The 21,138-nt window shown below is 52.2% G+C and overlaps 1 protein-coding gene across 1 annotated transcript in view; it reads left to right on the top strand.

Moving 5' to 3' along the window:
• The window catches only part of CDX1 (caudal type homeobox 1), a 31,476-nt gene extending 19,331 nt beyond the window's left edge, over window positions 1–12,145 (top strand). Inside the window, exons 3-4 of the mRNA XM_029050258.1 lie at window positions 9,921–10,066; window positions 11,822–12,145. Coding sequence (XP_028906091.1) covers window positions 9,921–10,066; window positions 11,822–12,028 — 353 coding nt within the window. The 3' untranslated portion in view covers window positions 12,029–12,145. The remainder of the gene's footprint in view (window positions 1–9,920; window positions 10,067–11,821) is intronic.
• Window positions 12,146–21,138: the final 8,993 nt, after the last annotated feature.

Below are 21,138 nucleotides of genomic sequence, written 5' to 3'. Positions count from 1 at the left end.
ATGTGTTGCATGTAACTTCTTGCTCGCTCATCTCCTTCTTTCTGCTTCCCCTTTGCTTGACAGCAGGGCCAGACAATAGCTAGGTCACTCTACACGCCCTTATCATCCATGCTTCCTATTTCATATTGGTGACCCTGGAATGCTCAGCCTGCAGTGGGCTTCTTCCTGTTTGCTGTGTGCCTGTAATCACCCACATTTACCCGTTGGATATCACCACAACTCAGCACCATTCACCAGTTGTGCCTTTAGGCACCATGAATCATAGTCATTAGAATAATTTCAGTGACCTCCATTTCTCAGCCTCCCCGCCCCACCCCAAAATGTTACTCTACCACGGAGGTGCTAGAGTGTAAATTATCATCCCGATCCTCTGCTTGGAGTCTGTCCCGGACCCAAATTGAGGTCAGACCGGCAACGGCCCCAGCCAAATGAAGACGGAAAAAGTGTCTGGTAGCCATTTAGTGTGCTTTATAATAAGAATGAATAATAAAAGCCACCTGACTTTAATGAGGACCCTCCCCCACCATCCCCACTAATGGGAACCTCTCCCAGTCCCCTCACTGTCACAGAAATGCCCCCTCCCTTCCTCCCTGGACAGGACAGCAGGATGAGAGATGCTCAGACTCTGGGCCAGCTTCTCTGACTCTTCTACCTTCAGAAGAAGCCGCTGAAGGAACCTCTCTACGAGGATTCCCGTGGTTCAGAAAAAGAAAGGAAACCCAGATGCCTCTCCTCTCCCAAGGATTGACTGTGGATGCATAATAATGATAATAGCAATAATAATAATAACAAAAACAATGATAACGAGATTTGCCAAGAATCCTACTAAGCAGTGGGATAGATACAAGAAAATTAGGTTGGATATAGTCAAAGGGAGAGAGAGAACAGGTATTCAAACTCCATTTTACAGATGAAGGAACTGAGGCACTGAGAAGTTAAGTGACTTGTCCAAAATCTCACAGCAGGCAAGTGACAGAGTGAAGATTGGAACCCCGGCTTTCTGATTCCCAGCCCATGCTCTTTCTACTGGGCCACTCATTTACAGTCCTTTTCCTCGCCCCCTTTCCCTGCTCATTGCAGCCCATTTTAGAAAGGTGCTGGCAGCCAGGAAAAGAGAGAAAACTGATTAAATGATGGGAAATTTAGTCCCATGGAAAATGGGTAAAGGAATTGGGGCTGCTTAGCCCAGGAAGAGAAGGCTAAGAGATGGCTTAGTAATTAACCCAAATGAATAAGAGGCTCTAGGAGGGAGTTTGTGCTCTGTTCTGCACATCCACAGAGGACCAACCAAGAAGAAAAAGGACTAGATGGCAGCAGGAGAGCACTAGATCACTCACAGCGAGAGCTTCCTTGAGTCTGCTCATTAAACACATGGAAACGGGTTCCTGAGGGAAGTTGTGCAGTTCCCCCAGCCCTGAAGCTTTTTAAAGAATGATATCTGTCCTGGGTAGGTTAGTCATTCACCTGCCCGAAGGCAAGGGATTGAACCAGCTGACCTCAAGGTCTACCCCAGCTCTCAAATTCTTACTGTCTTCTACCTCAGTGATTTGGACAACGGGTGCAGAGTCGCTGGAGAAACACAGAAGTGGAACCAGGGAGGAGAAAGCCTCTGGTTTGGGGGAAATCCTGAACAAGGAACAGGAGAGGGGAAAGGAACAGGAAGGAAGTCGTGATGGGGCTGCTGCTTAGACCCGGGAAGCAGAGGGGTTATGCAAACAAAGGGGTCTGGCTCTGGGAATGTCCTACAACAGATCAGCAGCCTGCGAGTGCTCTTTAAGGGGTGCTGGTGGTAGTGTTGATGATGCTGATGGTGGTGGTGGTGATAAAGGAGATGAAGAAGGAGGAGGTTGTCGGCAGGAAGCTCCCTAGGCAGTTGCAGAACTGGATTGGTAAGATCCTTCATTGGGATGTAGAGAAGCAGAGTGGTCTAGTGGATGGAGCCTGGGCTTGGCCATAAAAAGGATCTGGGTTCTAATCCCTACTCTGCCACTTATCTGCTTTGTGACCTTGGGCCAGTCACTTCACTTCTTTGAGTCTCAGTTACCTCATCTGTAAATGGGGATTAAGACTGTGAGCCCCACGTGGAACATGGACTGCATCCAACATGATTATCTTGTAGGTTCCCCAGTATTTAGTATAGTGTCTGGCGGAGAGGTGGGGCTTAATAAATACCATTAAAAGGAGGGTTTACAATTATTTGCAGGGGAACTTAGGGTTTTAGAGCTGGGGAGGACTTGCCAATATTCCAAGGGAATCATTCAGAACTGATCCCACTGGTCCAGGATGTGGTTTTTTCGATGGCATGCAGAAAGAGAGAGGAAGGGAGGACAGGTGGGAGGGAGGGGCTGACCCAGCTGAGGTGATCCCAATCAACCAATGGGTGGTATTTATTGAGCACTTATGTGTTCAGAACACTGTCCTAAGCATGTGAGAGAGTACAATAGGGTTGGAAGATCCTACCCCTGCCAACGAAGAGCTTACAATCTACAGAGGGAGACAGACATTAAAATTAACTAGGGAAATGGGAATGTTATTATTACTATTATTATGATATTCATTAAGCACTACCTTATGTGTACAACACTTTTCTTAGCAAAGGGCTAGATACAAGTTAGTCAGGTTGGATACAGCTGTTCCTTACTCTGGGATGGCACTGAGTTCTCCCCACAGCTGACATCTTCCCCCAACCCCTCAGGGCCCTCTCACAGGGAGAGAGGACTCCCCAAATCTGGGGACACCTGCAGAGAGAGACTAAGCAGCTCGTTGGGGCCAGACCCTAGGATCTGTCAGCTGGAAGCATCTAGGGGTCCAAGGGCCAGGCCTGCCCCACGGGGCTGTGCCTGTGAACACGTGTTATGGCTCTACAGTGAAACAGTGTACTGAGCCAGAGAGGAAGTGGAATGGGCTCTTTCTCTCCTTTTGAATCCCAATGGTTTCGATTCTTCTGGGAATTGTTCTTGGATTGGGAAATGGCCTCTGAGACAGGTTTTCCTTGTGTCTCTTAGCTTAGAGACAGGGGGACCAGAAGGAAGGGGTGAGTGGGGCAGACAGGAGCATGGGGTCGCATCGGGGAGCATGGCTGATCCGACGCTCCTTACCAACTCAGCAATTGGGGTTTCAGAGTTTTCAGTTCCAAGTCCCCCCATTTTTTTGCGGGGGGGGGGGAACAGCTGAGGAAACAGGGAGGCCCAATCAGTCAATGAATTAATCATATTTACCAAGGGGCTACTGTGTGCAGAGCAATTAATTAATTGTGGTATGTGATAAGGATTTACTATATGCCAAGCACTATACTAAGTGCTGGGGTAGATACAATATCATCAGGTCCAGATGAGACTCACATTTGGAGGGAGGAAAGAAGGGAGAACAAGTATTGAAACCCCCATTTTACAGATGAGAGAACAGGCCTAGAGAGGTTAAATGACTTGCTCAAGGTCACAAAGGAGGCAAGTGTCAGAGGTGGGATTAGAACTCACATTCTCTGACTCCCAGGTCTGTGCTCTTTCCACTAGGCCATGCTGTTTCTCTGTAGTGGACCAAAAGCTTGGAAATACAATAGACCTTGATGACCTTAATGCCCTCAATGACCTTACAATCAAATGGCGGAGACAGATTCAAAACTATTAATAGCTGGGAGAAACAAAAGTGGAAAGTGCTTCGATAGTAGCATATGTAGATTGATATGTACAGATTAGCTACAGGTGGTGAGGATTTTCAGGATGACTTTTAAGATGGGGCCAGCTGTGGTCTCCCAGAATAAAAGGATCAGAGGGTTGTGAAGAGAAGGAAGGAAGTGAACAGAGAGCCAAGAACAAGGCACAGGGAGGAGGAGAACTTTGGAGGAATCAAGAATGGGGGCTGGGATGAAAAAGAAGAAAAGTGATCAGTGAGAAGCGGAGAGCTGACAAGCTGGTGTTTCAAGTCAGTAGTTTCTGTCTGATGTGGAGAGAAATGGATAACCATGGGAGTTTTTGAAGAGTGGGGAGAGCTTTGCAAAATATTTTAGAAATCTGATGTGGGCAGCAGAGTGAAAAGTGATCTTGAGAAGGGAGGGAGAAAAGCATTTTAGTGATGTATGGCTTGGCCTCACTTTCTGGTCGCTAGCCACCAGTCACCAAGTGCTTGTCCTCCACTCCAGTTGGCTTCTCTGAGCATTGCTATCTTGAGGCAGACAGGCCCTGTCCCAGGGGAGCTTCTATTCTACTCAAACAATAGTCTGGTCTGTTACAGCCAGACCACCTAAGCCAGTGTGACCCGACCGGTATCCTTTAGGAAATCAATCAATCGAGGGTTCTTGGTATATTGGGCAAGAACCCTTGACAGGGAATCTGGGCTTCTCACATTCTGTGGGTGGGCATCCATTGGTCAGGGGAGAGGAGGCTGAGGCCTTGGCACCTCTAAGTGGGGACCCTGTGGCTCCCTCAGTTCAGGCAGACCAGTTCCAAGAATGGGGTTGGGGAGCTCAGGAGTTGGCTTGGCTACCAGGAAGGTAATCAGTTCTGTTGTTGCTGAACCAGAATCCTTTCTAATGCCATGAGCTTGGTCTGGCCCAAGGGACCACAGGCCCGATGCCACTTGCAACCTACAGAGCTGACTGCGACTTGGGCTTGGCGCGGTGCTAGGCCAGGAAAAGAAAGGCCGCCCCGTGGCCGGGTTACTAATTAGAAAAGCAGGTGGGCCTTGCCTGGACTCCCGCTCACCACCTGTTTCGTTGGCCTGCAGTTGCCCCGTCTTATCTGCTGTGTGTGCCAATCTGGCTGTGAATCATTCCACTGAGGCCCCTCGGCCGGCCGGCCTCCCCCGCACCCCCTGGGTATCTGCGGCATGGCCCTGCCAGCCTCGGGCCCCGGCCCGCCTCGTATCAAGCTGATTCTCAGGGCCCTCCCCTGGCATCCACTCCTCTGTGTGGGTGGGGAGTAGGGGAAGAGCCTATTTCTCTTAGTAGAGTGCTCTGCACACAGTAAACGCTCAGTAAATACAGTTGATTGATTTTGGAAGAGTCTAGGATGACGCTGGGACAAGCTTTGGGTCAGACCAACATTTCCCAAATGTGACTTCTTTCCTAAGATGGTTCCCTGTTTAGAAGGGTTCCGCTGTACTCTGTGGCCTTCTGAGGCCAGAAGCCTCAGCGGCAGGCTGAAGGAGCAAAGGGTATGCCCTGAGAAATAATGATCCTCGCTTTTTTTGTCTAGTACCTTTATTTTTCCCAACTCTTTCATGCCAATGATCTCATTCTATCCTCCCAACATCCCAGAGGGGTAGAGAGGGGCCAGACATTATCATCCCCGTTTTACAGATGAGAAAAGGGAGGCTCAGGTCACTGAGTAGGCCAGTGACTAGAACCCGGGTGTTCTGACTCCCAATCCCCAGCTTTTTCCACCAGGCCACATTGCCTCTCCCCAGGGACAGAAGCTCCGCTGCTACAAATGTCTTAGGAAAGTCGCCAGACCTCGATGGAGCCTCTAGGTCTGAGGGTGGTGACGCAAGCCACTACATAATAATGGTGGTATTTGTGAAGTGCTTACTGGGTGCCAAGCAGTATATCGGGGAGATATAAGATAATCAGGTTAGACACAGTCCCTATCCTCATGGCACTCACAGTCTAAGCAGGTGAGAGAAGAAATGAATCCCCATTTTACAGATGAGGTAACTGAGACACAGAAAAGTGATTTGCCCAGGGTCACCCAGCTGACAAGTGGCAGAGCCAAGATTAGAATCCAGGTCCTCTAACTCCCAGGCCTGTGCTTTTTCCACTAGGCCAAGCTGTCTCCCTTTCCCTAGGGTGTAAACTCACCATAAGCAGGGACTGTGTCTCCCAACTCTGTTGTATTATACTCTCGCAAGTGCTTAGTACGGTGCTCTGCACACAGTAAGCATTCAATAAATAGCATTGATTGATTGAGTGGTGGGGAAATTGGGGAAGAGCGTGATCAGATCCTTTCCCGTCCCAGAGTCCTTCACAGACAGTGCCAGGTGCTGTATTAAGCACTGGGGTAGATACAAGCTAATCAGGTTGGGCACAATCTATATCCCACATACGGGCTCACAATCTTAACCTCATTTTACAGATAGACACAGAGAAGTGAAGTGACTTGCCCAAGGTCACACAGCAGACAAGTGGCCAGAGTCAGAATTAGAACCCAGGTCCTTCTGACTCCCAGGCCCATGCTCTATCCACTAGGCCGTGCTGCTTCCCCAAACTACCCCATGCCTTCCCAAGTGGGTCTTGGTTCTGCAGTATTGCCTAGTGGAAAGAGCATGGGCCTGGGAGTCAATCAATCATATTTATTGAGTGCATACTGTACTAAGCACTAGGGAGAGTCGCTGGTCTTTGCAGCAAGGAGAGAGATGAGTTTGGGTCACAGGTCCAAACCACCGTTTCTGCTCCCAAATCCCCTCTGTTTCTCCAGGGGCTTCCCCTTCCTGGACCCAAAATTGCAAGGCCCGGGGAGCCCCCAATAAGAAGAATAACGATCATTATGGTACGTGCCAGGCACTGTTCTAAATTCTTGGATGGAGACGAGCAAATCGGGCTGGACACAGTCCCTGTCCCACGTGGGGCTCGGGGTATTAACCCCCATTTTACAGATAAGGGAACTGAAGACCAGAGAATTGAAGGGAGGTGCTTGAGGTCACACAGCAGACAAGTGGCAGAGCTAGGATTAGAACCCAGATCCTTCAGACTCCCAGCCCCGGGCTCTATCCAGTAGGTCACGCTTCTCCCAGTTCCACCAGCCCTGCCTGCCACTGATCAGTTGGCTCTAAGGCCACTGTCTGTGTTGTGTGTGCAGCGTGGCTGTTTCCTAAGTGGGTGCTTCCCTGTTTTTATTGATTCTGCCGCAGAATGATTTTTCCTCTGGCGTTTCCCACGTTGGTGTTGTTGTGGATGCTCCATTTCCTCAAGGGAAGGGGGAGGGAGCCAGGAAGGGAACGGGGGGAGTGCTGCCCACCGCACCGGCATCTCCCGCGGCCCCTGCTTAGGTCCCACCATGGGGCAGAGAACAGAGGGCTCCGTCCCCTGCTCATCATGCCAACACCGGACCAAGTCTGAGATGCCAGGCGAGAGCTGAGGCTCAGTTTCCGCCCACCCTGTTGAGACATCAAAGCCAGGACAGCTCTCTCAGGAACATCTGTTGTCTCCTCTTTTCTACAAAAATCATCTGACTCACTCGGAGCAGAATCCTTCAGCTCCCGCCAGCTCTGAGAGTTGGGGCACAAGCCTGGAACACCAGCGCCGGGGCTCGTTCTGGGACAGAGAGGATGGGGCCAGGGCCCCTGTTCTTATATTTGGCCTTGGCTTTGGGGCAGCCCCCGACAGTCCACAAAGATGAGGGATGTTTCGGCTCTGAGAACAAAGCTCTGCCCATCACTTGCCACAGACAGCATCTTCCCGAGGGATACTGAGGGCAGAGGGAAACTTGCATGTCTGGGTGACCTGGGGCCACTCATTCAGCTACTCTGGACTTCAGCTGAAAAGCAGCATGTCTTAGAGGAAAGAGCACGGGCTTGGGATTCAGAGGGCCCAGGTTCTAATTCTGGCTCTGCCACTTGCCTGCTGTGTGACCTTGGGCAAGTCTCTGTGCCTCAGTTTCTTCATCTATAAGAAGGGGTTCGATACCTATTCTCCCTCCCGCTTCGATTGCAAGCCACATGGGGGTCAGAGACTGACCTGATTTCTTGAATCTACCCCAGTGCTTAGTACAGGGCTTGGCACATAGTGAATGCTTAACAAATATCACAATCATTACTGTTCATCTACAATAGGTATAAGATACCTGCTCACCCTTCCTCTTAGACCATGAAGAACCTGCATGGGTTGGGGGCTGTGCCTGATCTGCTTATCTTGTGTCTGTGTTGGTGTTTAGCATGGTGCTGGGCACATAATAAGCATTTAAGACATACTGAAACTCAACCGAAGTAACGGTGCCTGATTCTCTGCAAAGTTCAGAGGGTACTGACAACAATCGAGCCTTCGACTTATTCAGCGGTCCCCACCCAGTGTTGGGTCTTGCTGTCATGACAGCCAGGAGTCCACTGACTTTGGTTCTGGCCGGAGGAGCGATGCAGACTGTGGTCACACTTAAGGGGGAATTTTACCAGCACAAACTAGGAAGCTTCAAAGGGGGAATTTTACCAGCACAAACTAGGAAGCTTCACTGGTATGGTTTCTGGGCTTGGCAGGGAAAACGGGCCTGGGAGTAAGAAGGACCTGGGTTCTAATCCCTGCTCCAACACTTGTCTGCTGTGTGACCCTGAGCAAGTCACTTAACTTCTCTGTGCCTCCGTTACCTCATCTGTAAAATGGGGATTAAGACTGTGAGCCCCAAGTGGGACAGGAACTCTATCCAACTTGATTTGCTTGTACCCACCGCCCCACTTGTCCCCCCCCAGCGCTTAGTACAGTGCTTAGTACATAGTAAGAACTTAACAAATACCACAATTATCATTATTATTATCATCATTATTACTATAATCGTTATTGGGGAAGGGGTTGGAGGGGCTCAGGGCCCAGACCCCATCCATCTACCCCTGAGAGTATTATGCAAGCAGATAAGAAGCTAAGATGGGGAGGGATGAGTAGCAGTGATTATTACATTTTTCATGCCTGAGTTCAGTGGTTGACTCAGACTTTCCGTTGAAAAAGTCTTTTCCACATAGTGATCGTGTGAGGTGGCCAGTGACCAGTCATCCAGGCTGGCGTTTCGGGAAAGCTTCCCAAAAAATTCAGGTCTTCTTCTAAGCTGCGAATCAAAAACCAAGTAAATTAACATGGGCTCAGGGCCAAAAGAGAAATGGGACAGCGATCAGAAATCAGGCAGTGAGCCCGGTAGAAATCAGGCAGCATGGCTTAGTGGACGTAACCCAGGGCCTGGGAGTCAGGGGACCTAGGTTCTAATTCTGGTTCTGCCACATGCCTGCTCTAAGACCTTGAGCAAGGCTTTTATCTTCTCTGGCCCTCACTTTCCTTATTTGTAAAATGGGGGTTTAAACACCTCTTTTCCCTCTCCCCCTTCTGTGAGCCCCACGTCGGAAAGGGACTGGGTCTGACCTGATTAACTTGCATTTATCCCGGCGTTTAGTACAATGCTTACTTGACAAATACCACAATTGTTGTTAGTGTTTTCATGAAGAGAATCAATAATATTTCAAAAAGAATGCAAGAAATCCCGCCTGGGCTTTCCAATCCTTTTTGTTGAGTGGGGGAGAATGCTGGAGTCATTAGTTGCAGGCGGATGTTTCTTTCCCTAGCCTGATGTCGCAGTGTAGCCTGGACATGACGGAGTCCTGGCTAGGGGCCCGTGGCACCACATCGACGGTGGCACTGGGAAAAGCAGGTGAGGTGCGCAGGGATCATTTGAGGATCCTACCTGCGTGTCTGGGACCAGAGTGCAGAAACCCACCCAGACTCTCCCCCAGCAGCAGGGTACGCATGCTAGGCCCTGGATGCCAAGAGCACGTCTGCCTTTTCAGCCCGGCACCCCCAGAGCGATAATTGGTGTTCGCCTCTGAGAACCTTTATTCACTTGGGAAATCAAGTTGTAGTACTTCTTGGTGGGTCGCAGTGGGAGAGGGACTCAGGATAGCGTGCGGATAAAGTGTGCTTGTATACATGAGTGGGTCATGTGTGTGTGCCTACTGTAGGCCGGGTTCTTCTATCCGAACAGTGAAAAATTTCAAAGCTGTTCTGATTCCTGTGCTTCTGACCCTGTTCCTCATCCAGGGCACTCCCAACTTTTGGTCTGTTCCTCCTGAGGTTTGGTGTTTTCCCATCTGGGGTCGGGGCAGGAGCGGGGGGACGCTCCCCTTCCTGGCTGTTGGTCAGGCAGGGAGTTTCCTCGTGGGTACGGGGGAGCTCCCGCCCTCTCCTGCACCCTCAGCTCCAACTCATCGTCCTTTCCCCTCGTTGGTGTCTCCGCCAGGTAAAACCCGAACAAAGGACAAGTACCGGGTGGTGTACACGGACCATCAGCGTCTTGAGCTGGAGAAGGAGTTCCATTACAGCCGCTATATCACCATCCGGAGGAAAGCGGAGCTGGCAGCAAACCTGGGACTCACGGAGCGGCAGGTGTGTGGGTCCCGGCCCAGGCTGGAAGGGAACAGTGAAAAATGCCGAGGGTGGGAAGGCCTGCTCGTTATGGGCAGGGAATATATCAGCTAATGCTATTATATTGCCCTCTCCCAAAAGCTTAGTTCAGTACTCTGCACCAAGTTAGCGCTCAATAAATACCACTGATTGATTGGATCGTGTCCACTATCTCTTTTGTACTGTACTCTCCCAAGGGCTTAGTACAGTGCTGTGCACGTAGTAAGTGCTCACTAAATACCACTGATTGATTGGAAAGTGTCCACTATCTCTGTTGTACTGTATTCTTCCAAGCACTTAGTACATGCTCTGCACATAGTAAGTGCTCAGTAAATACCACTGATCAGTTGATTGATGGGTGCGATACAAACCGAAGGAGGCAGCTCACAATCTAACTTCGACTGTGAACCCCATGTGGGACAGGGACTGGGTCCAACCTGATAAACTTGTATCTACCCCAGCACTAAAAACAGTGCATGACACAGAGTAAGTGCTTAACAACAGCATGGCCTAGTGGAAGGAGCCTGGGCCTGGGAGTCAGAGGCCCTGGGTTTTAATCCTGGCTCCACCACTTGTCTGCTGGGTGACCTGGAGCAAGTCACTTAGCGTCTCTGTGCCTCAGTTCCCTCATCTGCAAAATGGGGATTCAATACCTGTTTCTCCCTCCTACTTAGACTGTGAGCCCCATGTGGAACCCAATTATCTTGAGTCTATCCCAGCGCTTAGTACAAGTTCTTAACACACAGTAAGCGCTTAACAAATAGCACAATTGTGAATTATTATTAACAGATAGAAACCCTTCCTCAGTTGAGCACTGGTATTTATTGTGCACCTCCTGAGGGCTAAACACTGTAGTAAGCACTTAGGAGAGAACACCAGATGCTCTCTGCCCTTCAGGAGTTTACAAATTACAGTTGCAGATGGAGTTCAGTTCCCTGGGCAGTTGTCAGGTCAGAAACCATCAAAAGGGATTTGGGGAAATCCACAGATGAGAGGTCCACAAGGGGCCACTGGAGGGAAACATGGAAGGGAAAGTTAGGTGGTATAAGAGGGGTTTAGATGGATTCATGGACCAAATTCAGGAATAAATTCAGGATGTTAGCTGCAACATCCCTAACCATGAGAACGGATGTAAGAAAAACGATTATCACATTGTTCCTCAAAACATCCCCTAGGGTCCCTCCTGGAATCATAAGGAATCCTTATGGGGTGGACCAGTGGTCTGACCCAGAAAGGCAATTCTGATATCCTTGATGCTCCCCCAAGGGTCATCGGTAGAAAGAGGAGCCCAGAAAACGTTGCTGTCCTTGGACTGTGATCATTCAGCTTGCAGTGGAGTATAGAGCCCCTAACACTCTGCCCTGCTCCAAAGCCCAGCTGCGTCTACTCCTCTGCCCGCTCTCTCTCCCCCAGCTCCTCAATCTCTTATTGCTGGACCCAGCTTCCCCTTGAGTTCCCACCCTCCTCCTTAGACCCTTGAGCTGAAAGCTTTCTCCCTCCCTGTTATTATCTCTATTTCTGTTGCCTCTATGCCTGGATTTTCTTTCTTTCCCTTCCTCCCCAGACCCATTAAATCTCCCTTGCCCTTTCTCTGTCTTCCTCTGTTTGTCTCCTCCCACCTCAACCCTCTCATGCTCTTCGTGGTCAGTGCCTCGGTCACCCTCTGGTACGGCCCTCCATCCCCCCGCTCCCTGGCCGACTCTCCCGTCACTAGCTCCGCTCTTTGTGTCTCTCCAGGTGAAAATCTGGTTCCAGAATCGAAGAGCAAAAGAGAGGAAAGTGAACAAGAAGAAGATGCAGCAGCAAAGCCAGCCAGCCAGCACCACCACCCCCACCCCGCCCGGCGCGGGGACCCCCGGCACCCCAATCGGGGGCATCTGCAGCAGCACCACCAACCTCGTCTCTTCCTCCCCAATGACTATCAAGGAAGAATACCTGCCGTAGCCCTCGCCCCCCCGCCCCCGAGACTGAGCCGCGGGGTTGCCACTGTGCGGACTTTGTCTCGCCCGCTGCCTCGGCCCACCCCCGGCTCGCTAGAAGGAGGACCTTGGGGTTGGAGCTTGTCGCGGTGGGGCCGGGGTGGGAGGGTGCTGGTGGCAGGGGGGGTGGGGGGGCATGGGGAGGAGGAGGGTGGCTACACTCTTCGCCTCCCCCAGCCCTGTGGGCAAGTGCTGCACGGAGCACTAGGACAAGCAGGGGACTGTGTCCGGAAATGATCTGCTTGCCTCATGGCAATTATTTAATGTGAAGGCTCCCTGGGACTGAAGCTGGGAAATCACCCCTCTCGGGAGGGAGTCCAGGCCCAAAGAGGCAAGGGCGGGAGTGGGAGGGGAGAAGCCCCTCTCCTCCCTCCCCCGCCAAGCCTACGAGGTAAGCTTCACGTTGGAGCCCAAGCTAAAGGGTCAGAGGGGGAGGGGCCGTGGGAGCACGAGGAACCTCTGACTTGAGGAACCGCTGACTTGACCGTGGGGAGCCAAAAGGCAAATAAATGAACATTGCCCCGCAGGGAATTGCTGAGGGAGCGGAGGGTGGGGGCGGTGCAAGAGGCCCAGGGTGTGGAGGGAACCGGGGGAGAGGCCTGATTCCAGGAGTGGAGGAAGTAGCATCTCCAGCTTGAGGAGCTTCCCGGAGAATTATGGGATGAAGAAGGGCTGAGGTAAACACGAGGCCCCAGAAGGGGGTAGAGGCAAGCCGAACCTGGAGAGGGCCAAAGGGCCGAGCTTGAAGAGGGCAGGGTCTGAAAGAGCTTCCAGGTCACGAAGTTTGGGAGGCCCAAGGGAAGCTGTGTAATCTACTGAATGCCTAAGGGAGACTTCCGTCTGTTAAGGGGAAGTTGGGGTTCTTGGCCATGGACAGGAGAAGGGACTAGGTGACCACCAAAGGTTCCTTCCACAAGAAGGAATCTGGGGTCATCTTGTATCTACCCTATTTTTCTAATATATGCCCTCTGTTCTCCCCCTCCCCCTCCCCCCAACCCACAAACCTCAGTCTCTCCCTCCTCTGGTCCTGGGCTGCATCTTCCTTGGTCTCTCACCGCGGGTGGTGGGGGGGAGAGCGGGGGCTTCCACCTTGTGGACCTAGGTGCTGGAGAGACCCACCCAAGCCCCCCCAAACTGTCCCTCCTCTCCCCTTCTTCCTCCTCAGTGACTGAGCTTGTCCAAGCACCAAGCACTGAACAGAGGTCAGAAATCCCTGTCCAGGCTCAATCTCCCACAGTAGGGAGAGCTGAAAAAAGACATCGGGGAAGGGAGGCCATCCTTGTCGAGAGGAGGGGCTGCAGCCCCCGCCTGTCCCCCAGGGTCAAACCCCCTGACTCCCAGGGGACTGGTGGTGCTTACCAATAAGAACCGTGCTACAGGCACGCAGGATTTCTGAGTGCATTTGTGGTTAGGGGCCCAGCTCCTCCTCCGACCTCCTGGAGCTCCCTGTGGATTGCGGAGGAGCTATGAGTCAGGGGCCTCTGGCTTCCTGGCAGCTGAAACCAACCGCAGAGAACGGTCTCTCATGCCCAGTTTGCCCACCTCCCCCACAGGCCCCAGGGGAGCAGGTATACAGCAGCCTGCTGCCACACAAGGCTCAGGGGAGGGCAACAATGACTGGACCCTGGTTGCCCCATCCCTTTTCCGTCCTACCTGGTGGTAGCTCCCTGGAGAGGGAGAGGGCATCCTAGAGTTTGGGACTGCCAGGGTGTCTCCTCTCCCTGGGAGGAGGTATGAGTGGGAGGAAAGCATGGGAATGTCGGTCCAGGGGAAGTGTCAGCAACATTTCTGTTCTTTAAACCACCTTTCCCCTTTGTGGTGGGCCCTGTGCTGATGGGTTAGGTCCCACACATGTCCCTCTACCACCTTCCCCTCTGGTGCTCCTGCCCCCTCCAACCATCCATAGTTCTGGGCCCGGCTCCAGAAGGGTCTAGCCCAACCTTGCCACCTTCAGCCAGGGCCCAGGCAAAGCCAAGATTCTGGCCTCCATGCCCCTCTGCCACGCTCACCGGCTTCTCCTGCCCCAGGAAGCCCTGTCCCCGGCACCCAGAACCTGTGTGCTTGGCAAGCGAGAGCCAGAATCAGGCAAAACGGCCTCAGCGCCCTGACCCCAGAGCGTGCGGGTCCCCAGGGCCAAGGGGCATCGGGGGTGCGAGTGGCCAGCTCCCAGACCTTCTGTTTCTTCAGAGCTGAGGCCCGTGATGGCTGTTTGTATATAATGTGGGATTTTTTTGGACACAGCTTGAATAAATTTGTAAAAAATCCTTGTGATCAAGTTCCTTGTGAAAGGTGCAGGCTCTGAGTGGATTGAGTCAGTGGGAAGAAGAAATAGTACTTTGCAGTAGCAGGGCTTGTCTGGGCTGGTGTCAGCCCTGTGGAATGAAGGGCCTTCTTTTCTTGGTAGTGATTGTGTAGCCTAAGTCCCTGCAGTAGCTAGTCCTACCAGCCCCTGGCCCTTACCTGCCCTTTTCTCGCCCGTGATCTTCTGTGCTGGGAGCCTCCTCTCCACTCCCCTCCCCTCAGTCTCACCCTTCTCCCATTGCCAGGCTGTTGGCTGAACCCTTCCATGGGATCCTGGAGGTTATGGGGGGAGGGGGGAGGGCAGGCGGCGGAGGGGAGGGAAAGGGGAGGGGCGGAAAGGAGGGCTGTGTGCTAGGAGAGCGAAGGGCAAGGCCAGCCTCTCATAAACCCAGGGGCTCTCTCACTGCCCTCTAATCTCTTTTATGGCCGCAAGCAGGCAGAATAGCCGCCTCATCCCAGAACAATAAACAGAGAGAGGTGGCCAGATAGCACACTAGATCCAGCTGGCAGGACGCTCCTGCCACATGGAGCAAGTAGGCACCGGGGCCTCTAAGCCTGGGAATCGCAGTGGGGCCCCCAAGATGCTCCTCTCACTTTTCTCTCCTTTGCCTTCACACCCTCTTTGTACTTCCTCCCCATCCTCCAACGATGTGGCCGGTCTTGATTCCTGGGGATGGGCAAGCCCGGCTCTGCCGATGATACCAGTCAGCTGAGTTCTGGTCTCCCCAGAGGAGCTGCGTGGCCCTTCTTGAACTGCTGGAAGTGAGGTGGTGACTGCCATGGGGTCTCGATCCCAGTCCTCTGCCTGCTCCTGGGGACTCACGGTCTATTTTCCCATTTCCTCCTCCTCTTTGCCAACAGTCTCCTGTTGGCACGTGGCAGAGGAGCCATGGGGACCTGACAGAGACCTCAGTGTCCACTCAGTAGGCATAGGCATGTCCAGGGACAGAGCCAACAACGCGTTGGCAGATGACTGAGGAAAAGGGCTGGAAGGGCAGGGCCATGAATGTTAATTGCACATCTCCTCTGTGTCATTTTTCTGAATGTGTCTGCCATCTCTGTTGTATTGGACTCTTCCAAGTGCTTAGTACAGTGCTCTGCACTCAGTAAGCTCTCAATAAATACGATTTATTGATTGATATTAAAAGGCACAGAATTCCTCTCCCCACTCTGGCCCCCTTTCATGCTCCCAGTTCTGCTAGTCCCTGCTGGTCATGTGGGCCAGGGACTGGGCCAGCTTGCAGAAATGGCTGGTTGGGCTCGAATAAGAGGTAGTCAGCTTGGACTCCATCCCTAGGGGAGGAAGGGGGCTGGAGAAGGCGATCGGCTGGCCAGGAAGCAGTGGAGCTGGGGGACCGGGGGCATGGGAGCGGGACGAAGGGCTCGTCAGGATTAAGAGTGGGGATGGAGGAGGTGGTCCGGCCTAGGGGAAGAGATGCGTTTTCACACAAACGTTGCTGCCCAACCTGGACAGGATGAAATTCCAACTGATACTCTATCAGACCAGGCTCTGTTTGCACAGCGGGTAAAAGTCCACAGTGCTGAGGGCAGGGTTTGGGCCCCCAGGGTGTGTGTGTGTGTGCACAGGGAGCAGGTGCTGATGGGAAGCAGCCATAAAGGTGCCCAGGCCAGCATCCCCGTGCCCCACCTTGCCCCCGACTTTCGCAATGCGTCTGTCATTGGAGGCTGACTCACCTGTCTCCCCTCTCCCCTAACCCCACCCCACGCCCACGGCCGGGCCCCCTCTCTCCATCTGCTGTCAGGCTCTACTCTACACAGCACGCTGGGCGGGGAGCACCCGGTGCTGCTTCTTGCCGGGGACCAGGGTGCCAGTCCCGATGCCCAGCCCTGCTCCTCGGGCCCCGGGTTCCTGGTGGCTGCCCCAGAAGCAGGCAATCCGTGGAAGTGACTTTCGATTCCAGGTTCTGTGCCGACTGGCGCCAGGCAGGGGCGCCAACCCCGAGAGAGGAAAAAAAACCAGCGGCATGGTGGTTCCGGTCACTGCCCCCCGTCCCCTCTCCTCCAAAAGAGTGCCTGAGGGAGAGGACAAGACTGCCCAGGGACTTGGCATGGGCAGGGAAGCTCCAGGTGGGCAGGGGTGACCTGGTGGTTAGGATCGGGTAGTGTGGTCCAATGGAAAGAGCTTGTGATTGGGAGTCAGGAAACCCAAGTTCTGGTTCCACCTGTTGCGTGTCAGCTTGGGCAAATCACTTAATCTCTCTGCCTCGGTTTCTTCATCTGTAAAATGAGGATAAAATTCCTGCTCTCCTTCCCATATGAGATCCATATGGGGCAGGGACTGGGTCCAGTGTGGGTCTCGTGCCTCTACTTTGGCACCTTGTAAGAGTTTAATCAATACCATAAAGAATTAACCCTGTTCAAAACCAAAGTTGCTTTTTGAATCGGGACATAGGAGTTGGATTTCGTGCCTGGGAAGAGCTAGCGGCAGCCCTCTCTTTCCCAGATCCTTTTGAGTCGGGAATGTTTATCAATTGTGCCACACTGTTCTCTCCCAAGTTTTTGGTATAGTGTTCTGCACATAGTAAATAATAATTACCACTGATTGACTGAGAGCCAGGCAACTTGGTCCTGTAGAAAGAGCCCTCGGGAGAATCCATGCTCTCCCCCTCCTGCTTCTCTTTCTCCTCCTTTTTGTCCTCCTCCTCCTTTTTCTTTTCCTTCTCTTCCTCCTCCTTCTCCTCCTCCTCTTTCTCTTCCTCCTCCCTCACTGTCTGCCTCTCCAAATCTCCATTGGAAAGGACATTGTGACCATCACTGAGGAACCATCCTCATCTCTTGGACTCTTCCCCTGGGAATTCAGGTGATGGGGAAAGGCATAGGAGTGTGCCCCACGCCCCGCCTGGACAGTGGACATGCCAGGGACAAGACGGGCACCTCTATCCCTCGCAGGACAACAGCCCCTGTGCTCTCCAGAGGCCTTTTGGTTGTGCTTCTTCCAAAGGGGCAGAAGCAAAAAAGATTTTGTGGGTGGCTTAAGAGGCCCCAAGCAGTCTGGTAGACAGGAAGAGTCTGGTGGAAGGGTGAGAGAGTCAGATAGCTGCTCATCATCAATGAGGTGGCCACCCATCCAGTTTTACATAGTTTTCCACTGGCCTGTCCCTGTCCAGTTCCAATTCAGGATTGAACACTCATATCTGTTTTGTACATTTTTGGCCCTGAGCCTCCTCTGGCTGATTCTCCTGCCATCAACTTCTGAGCTCTGGTAGGCAGGAAGAAGGAAATGCTGGAGCCATATGATCTCCACGTGGGTGATCCTGGACCCTAAACTGTCCCAAACTCCTAGAACCCTAAAGCTGGAAGAGGACTGTCAGGGGTCATCAGCAACAGCAGCATGGTATAGTGGATTCGTTCATTCATTCATTTATTCATTCAATCATATTTATTGAGCGCTTACCGTGTGCAGAGCACTGTACTAAGAGCTTGGAAAGTACTATTCAGCAACAGAGAAAATCCCTACCCAACAATAGGTTCACAGTCTAGAAGGGGGGAAGACAGACAACAATACAAGTAGACAGATGTCAATAGGATCGATATAAATAAATAGAATTATAGATTTATACATATCATTAATAAAATAAATAGAATAATAAACCTGTACATGTATACACAAGTGCTGTGGGGTGGGGGGGGGGGTAGCGGTAGAGCAGACAGAGGGAGTAGGGGTGATGGGATGGGGAGGAGGAGCAGAGGAAAAGGGTGGCTCAGTCTGGGATGGCCTCCTGGAGGAGGTGAGCTTTCAGGAGGGCTTTGAAGGGAGGAAGTGAGCGAGTTTGGAGGATGTGAGGAGAGAGGGGATTCCAGGCCACAGGTAGGACGTGGCTAGGGGTTGAAGGAGGTACAGGAGAGAACAAGGCACAGAGAGGAGGTTAGTGGCAGAGGAGCAGAGAGTATGGGCTGGGCTGCAGAAGGAGAGAAGGGAGGTGAGATAGGAGGGGGCAAGGTGACGGAGGGCTTTGAAGTCAACAGTGAGGAGTTTTTGCTTCATACGAAGGTTGATAGGCAACCACTGGAGATTTTTGAAGAGGGGGGTGACATGTCCAGGTTCTCTCTCACATGACCCAACTCCCAAGAAGCAGCATGGGATAGTGGATACAGCACGGGCCTGGGAGTCGGAAGGTTATGAGTTCTAATCCCCACTCCGCCACTTGTCTGATGCGTGACCTTTGGTAAGTCGCTTCACTTCTCTATGCCTCAGCTACTTCATCTGTAAAATGGGGGTCGAGACTGCGAGCCCCACGTGGGACCGGGATTGTGGACCGGGACCCTGTCCCACGTGAGGCTCCCAATCTAAAGGGGAGGGTGACAGGTCTTTAATTCCTATATTACAGATGAGGAAACTGAGACGTAGAGAAGGGAAGTGACTAGTCCATGGTCACCCAGCAGGCAAGTGGCAGACCTGGGATTAGAACCCAGGTCTTTTGACTCCCAGGTCATCCTGCTTTGTTTAGTCCAGCTCCCTGCCACCAGGCAGGTGAGTAACTGAACCTACCTGCTCAGATGGTTGGTTCTCCCTCACATGACCCAACTCCCAGGAAGCAGCATGGTATAGTGGATAGAGCACAGGCCTGGGAGTCAGAAGGTCATAGGTTCTAATCCCGGCTCCGCCACTTGCCGTGGCCTTGGGATGTCACTTCACCTCTCTTTGCCTCAGTTACCTCATCTGTAAAATGGAGATTGAGACTGTGAGCCCCACGTGGGGCAGGGACTGTGTCCAGCTAGATTGGCTTGTTTTTATCCCAGTGCTTAGAACCTGAAACATAGCAAGCACTTAACAAATATCACTATTATTATTATTATTATTATTATCAAGGGGTCCCTCGGTGATTTCCTAGCAGGCTGCCTGGGACACCCCATGATGTAGGGCTCTGAGCCCCAAGTTGGGAAACACTAGAAGTGCTCCTACCCTTGTCCTTACACTATCTCCCCTTTCCCATTCAGCCACCGCTGGCCCTCCCCAACCTCTAGTCAGGTTAGAGGCGGGGGCACGGAGAGTTGGGGGCCGCGAGTGGGTCCTCTGACCCCCAGGCCTGTGCTCATCCCACAAAGTCACACTGCTCCAAGAACTCAATCAACAATCCTATTTACTGAGCGCTTATTATGTGCACAGCACTCTAGGTCATGCTGTTCCATATAATCAGTTGATCAATCGTATTTACTGAGGGCTTACTGTGTGCACAGCACTGTACTAAATGCTTGGGAGAGTACAATATGGTAAAATAACAGAGTTGGTAGACACGTTCCCTGCCCACAACGAACTTACTGTCTAGAAGGATTCAAGAACATGAGGTCACAGTCCCTGCTCCACGTGGGGTTCACAATCGCAGTGAGTTGGGAGAGAACAGGTGTCGTTCCCATTTTTTGGGTGGGGAAACCAGAACGCAGAGAGGAAAGTGACTTGCTCCAGGTCACATAACAGGTTGGTGGCAGAGCTGGGATTAGAACCAGGGTCTTCTTCCCCTTAGTCCCTTGAGCTTTCCACTAGGCCGCACCATCTTCTGTGCCGTGGCTGGAACCATCTCCCGTATCCCAGTTACGAGGTACTGTGGTTTATTTAGAGGCAGAGCTATGCTTTTAATTTTGTTTCCGGAATCCTTATTGCTGATGGACTGTCCTCTCCTCCGCTCTATTCATTGATTTTTTTTTTTAATGTATTGCTTGGGTAGGGCTTTCTCTCCTGTTCTCTCCACGTTATTCTGTGGTCCAGAAACCCTCCCACGGTCTCACCGGCAAAATCTGGAACGTCTCCCGTCACTTTCCGGGGGCAGGGAGGGGAGAAGCTTAGAGGTTCTGAGACTGGGGAGGGGAAGCCAGGAATAAGCAAGGTGGCCCAATTAAATCGGCCCCCACCTAACAACACAGGCAGCCTGTGGAGCTGGTTTGAAATAGACCTGCCTCTGAAATGATCTCATCTCATCCTCAACTAGAGAATGGAGAGAGGAGAGTGAGGAGTCTGGGGGAGGGGAGAGCCCAGACACCAGCTGCTGCTTGCCCCTCCTCAGAGGACCAGCTCCTGGAAGCCCTGGGGAGGTACCCGGTGGGGCAGAAAAGAGAGAAGGGAAAGGCCCAGAGAGGACAGGTAGAGGACAGGGGGAGAGGTAAGTGTCTTTAGGTGGGCTGGCCATTAGCAGGGAGCCGGCAGTGGGTGGGAGTGGGGGGATGAATTGCCTTCACGCCAGATGGAGGGAGACAGACCACCTGGTCCCCTTTCCTCCCCCTGCCCCTGAAGCCTACGCTGTCCCCCAAGTCTGGCCGGCAGTTCTCCTCAGGAGGCATCCCAAGTGATCACCTCAGCTCACTAGCGGTGTTCAAAATCAATACTCAGAATCCCTTTCTTCCTTCCTTCTCCAGAGCCATAGCCCTGCTCCCCAGGGTCCCCAGTGTAGCTTGGGGGACACACTTCAGAAATCTCTCTGGACACTGGTTTCCCAAAGAGGGGGGGCGGAGGGCATGACGGTAGGTGTGGGGGTCCTCCACAGCTCCAGCCCAGGAGGGTTTCCAAGGGTGGGCAGACCCTGCAGTTCCCCACCCAATGCCTACTCCCTTGGCTAATAATTGTGGTATTTGTTAAGTTGTTTGACACATAGTATTAAACACTGACTAACTTCTGGGGTAGATACATGTTAATCAGGTCCCACATGGGACTCACAGTCTTGGTAGGAGGGAGAAGAGGTAATAATAATAACAATAATAATAATAATGATGGTATTTAAGTACTTACTACGTGCCAAGCACTGTTCTAAGCACTGGGGGGGA

The sequence above is a fragment of the Ornithorhynchus anatinus genome, chromosome X1 (assembly GCF_004115215.2).
Source record: "Ornithorhynchus anatinus isolate Pmale09 chromosome X1, mOrnAna1.pri.v4, whole genome shotgun sequence".
In the NCBI taxonomy this organism is placed as follows: domain Eukaryota; kingdom Metazoa; phylum Chordata; class Mammalia; order Monotremata; family Ornithorhynchidae; genus Ornithorhynchus; species Ornithorhynchus anatinus.
Note: the sequence above shows the minus strand (reverse complement) of the source record. Positions and strands in the feature narration are given on the sequence as shown.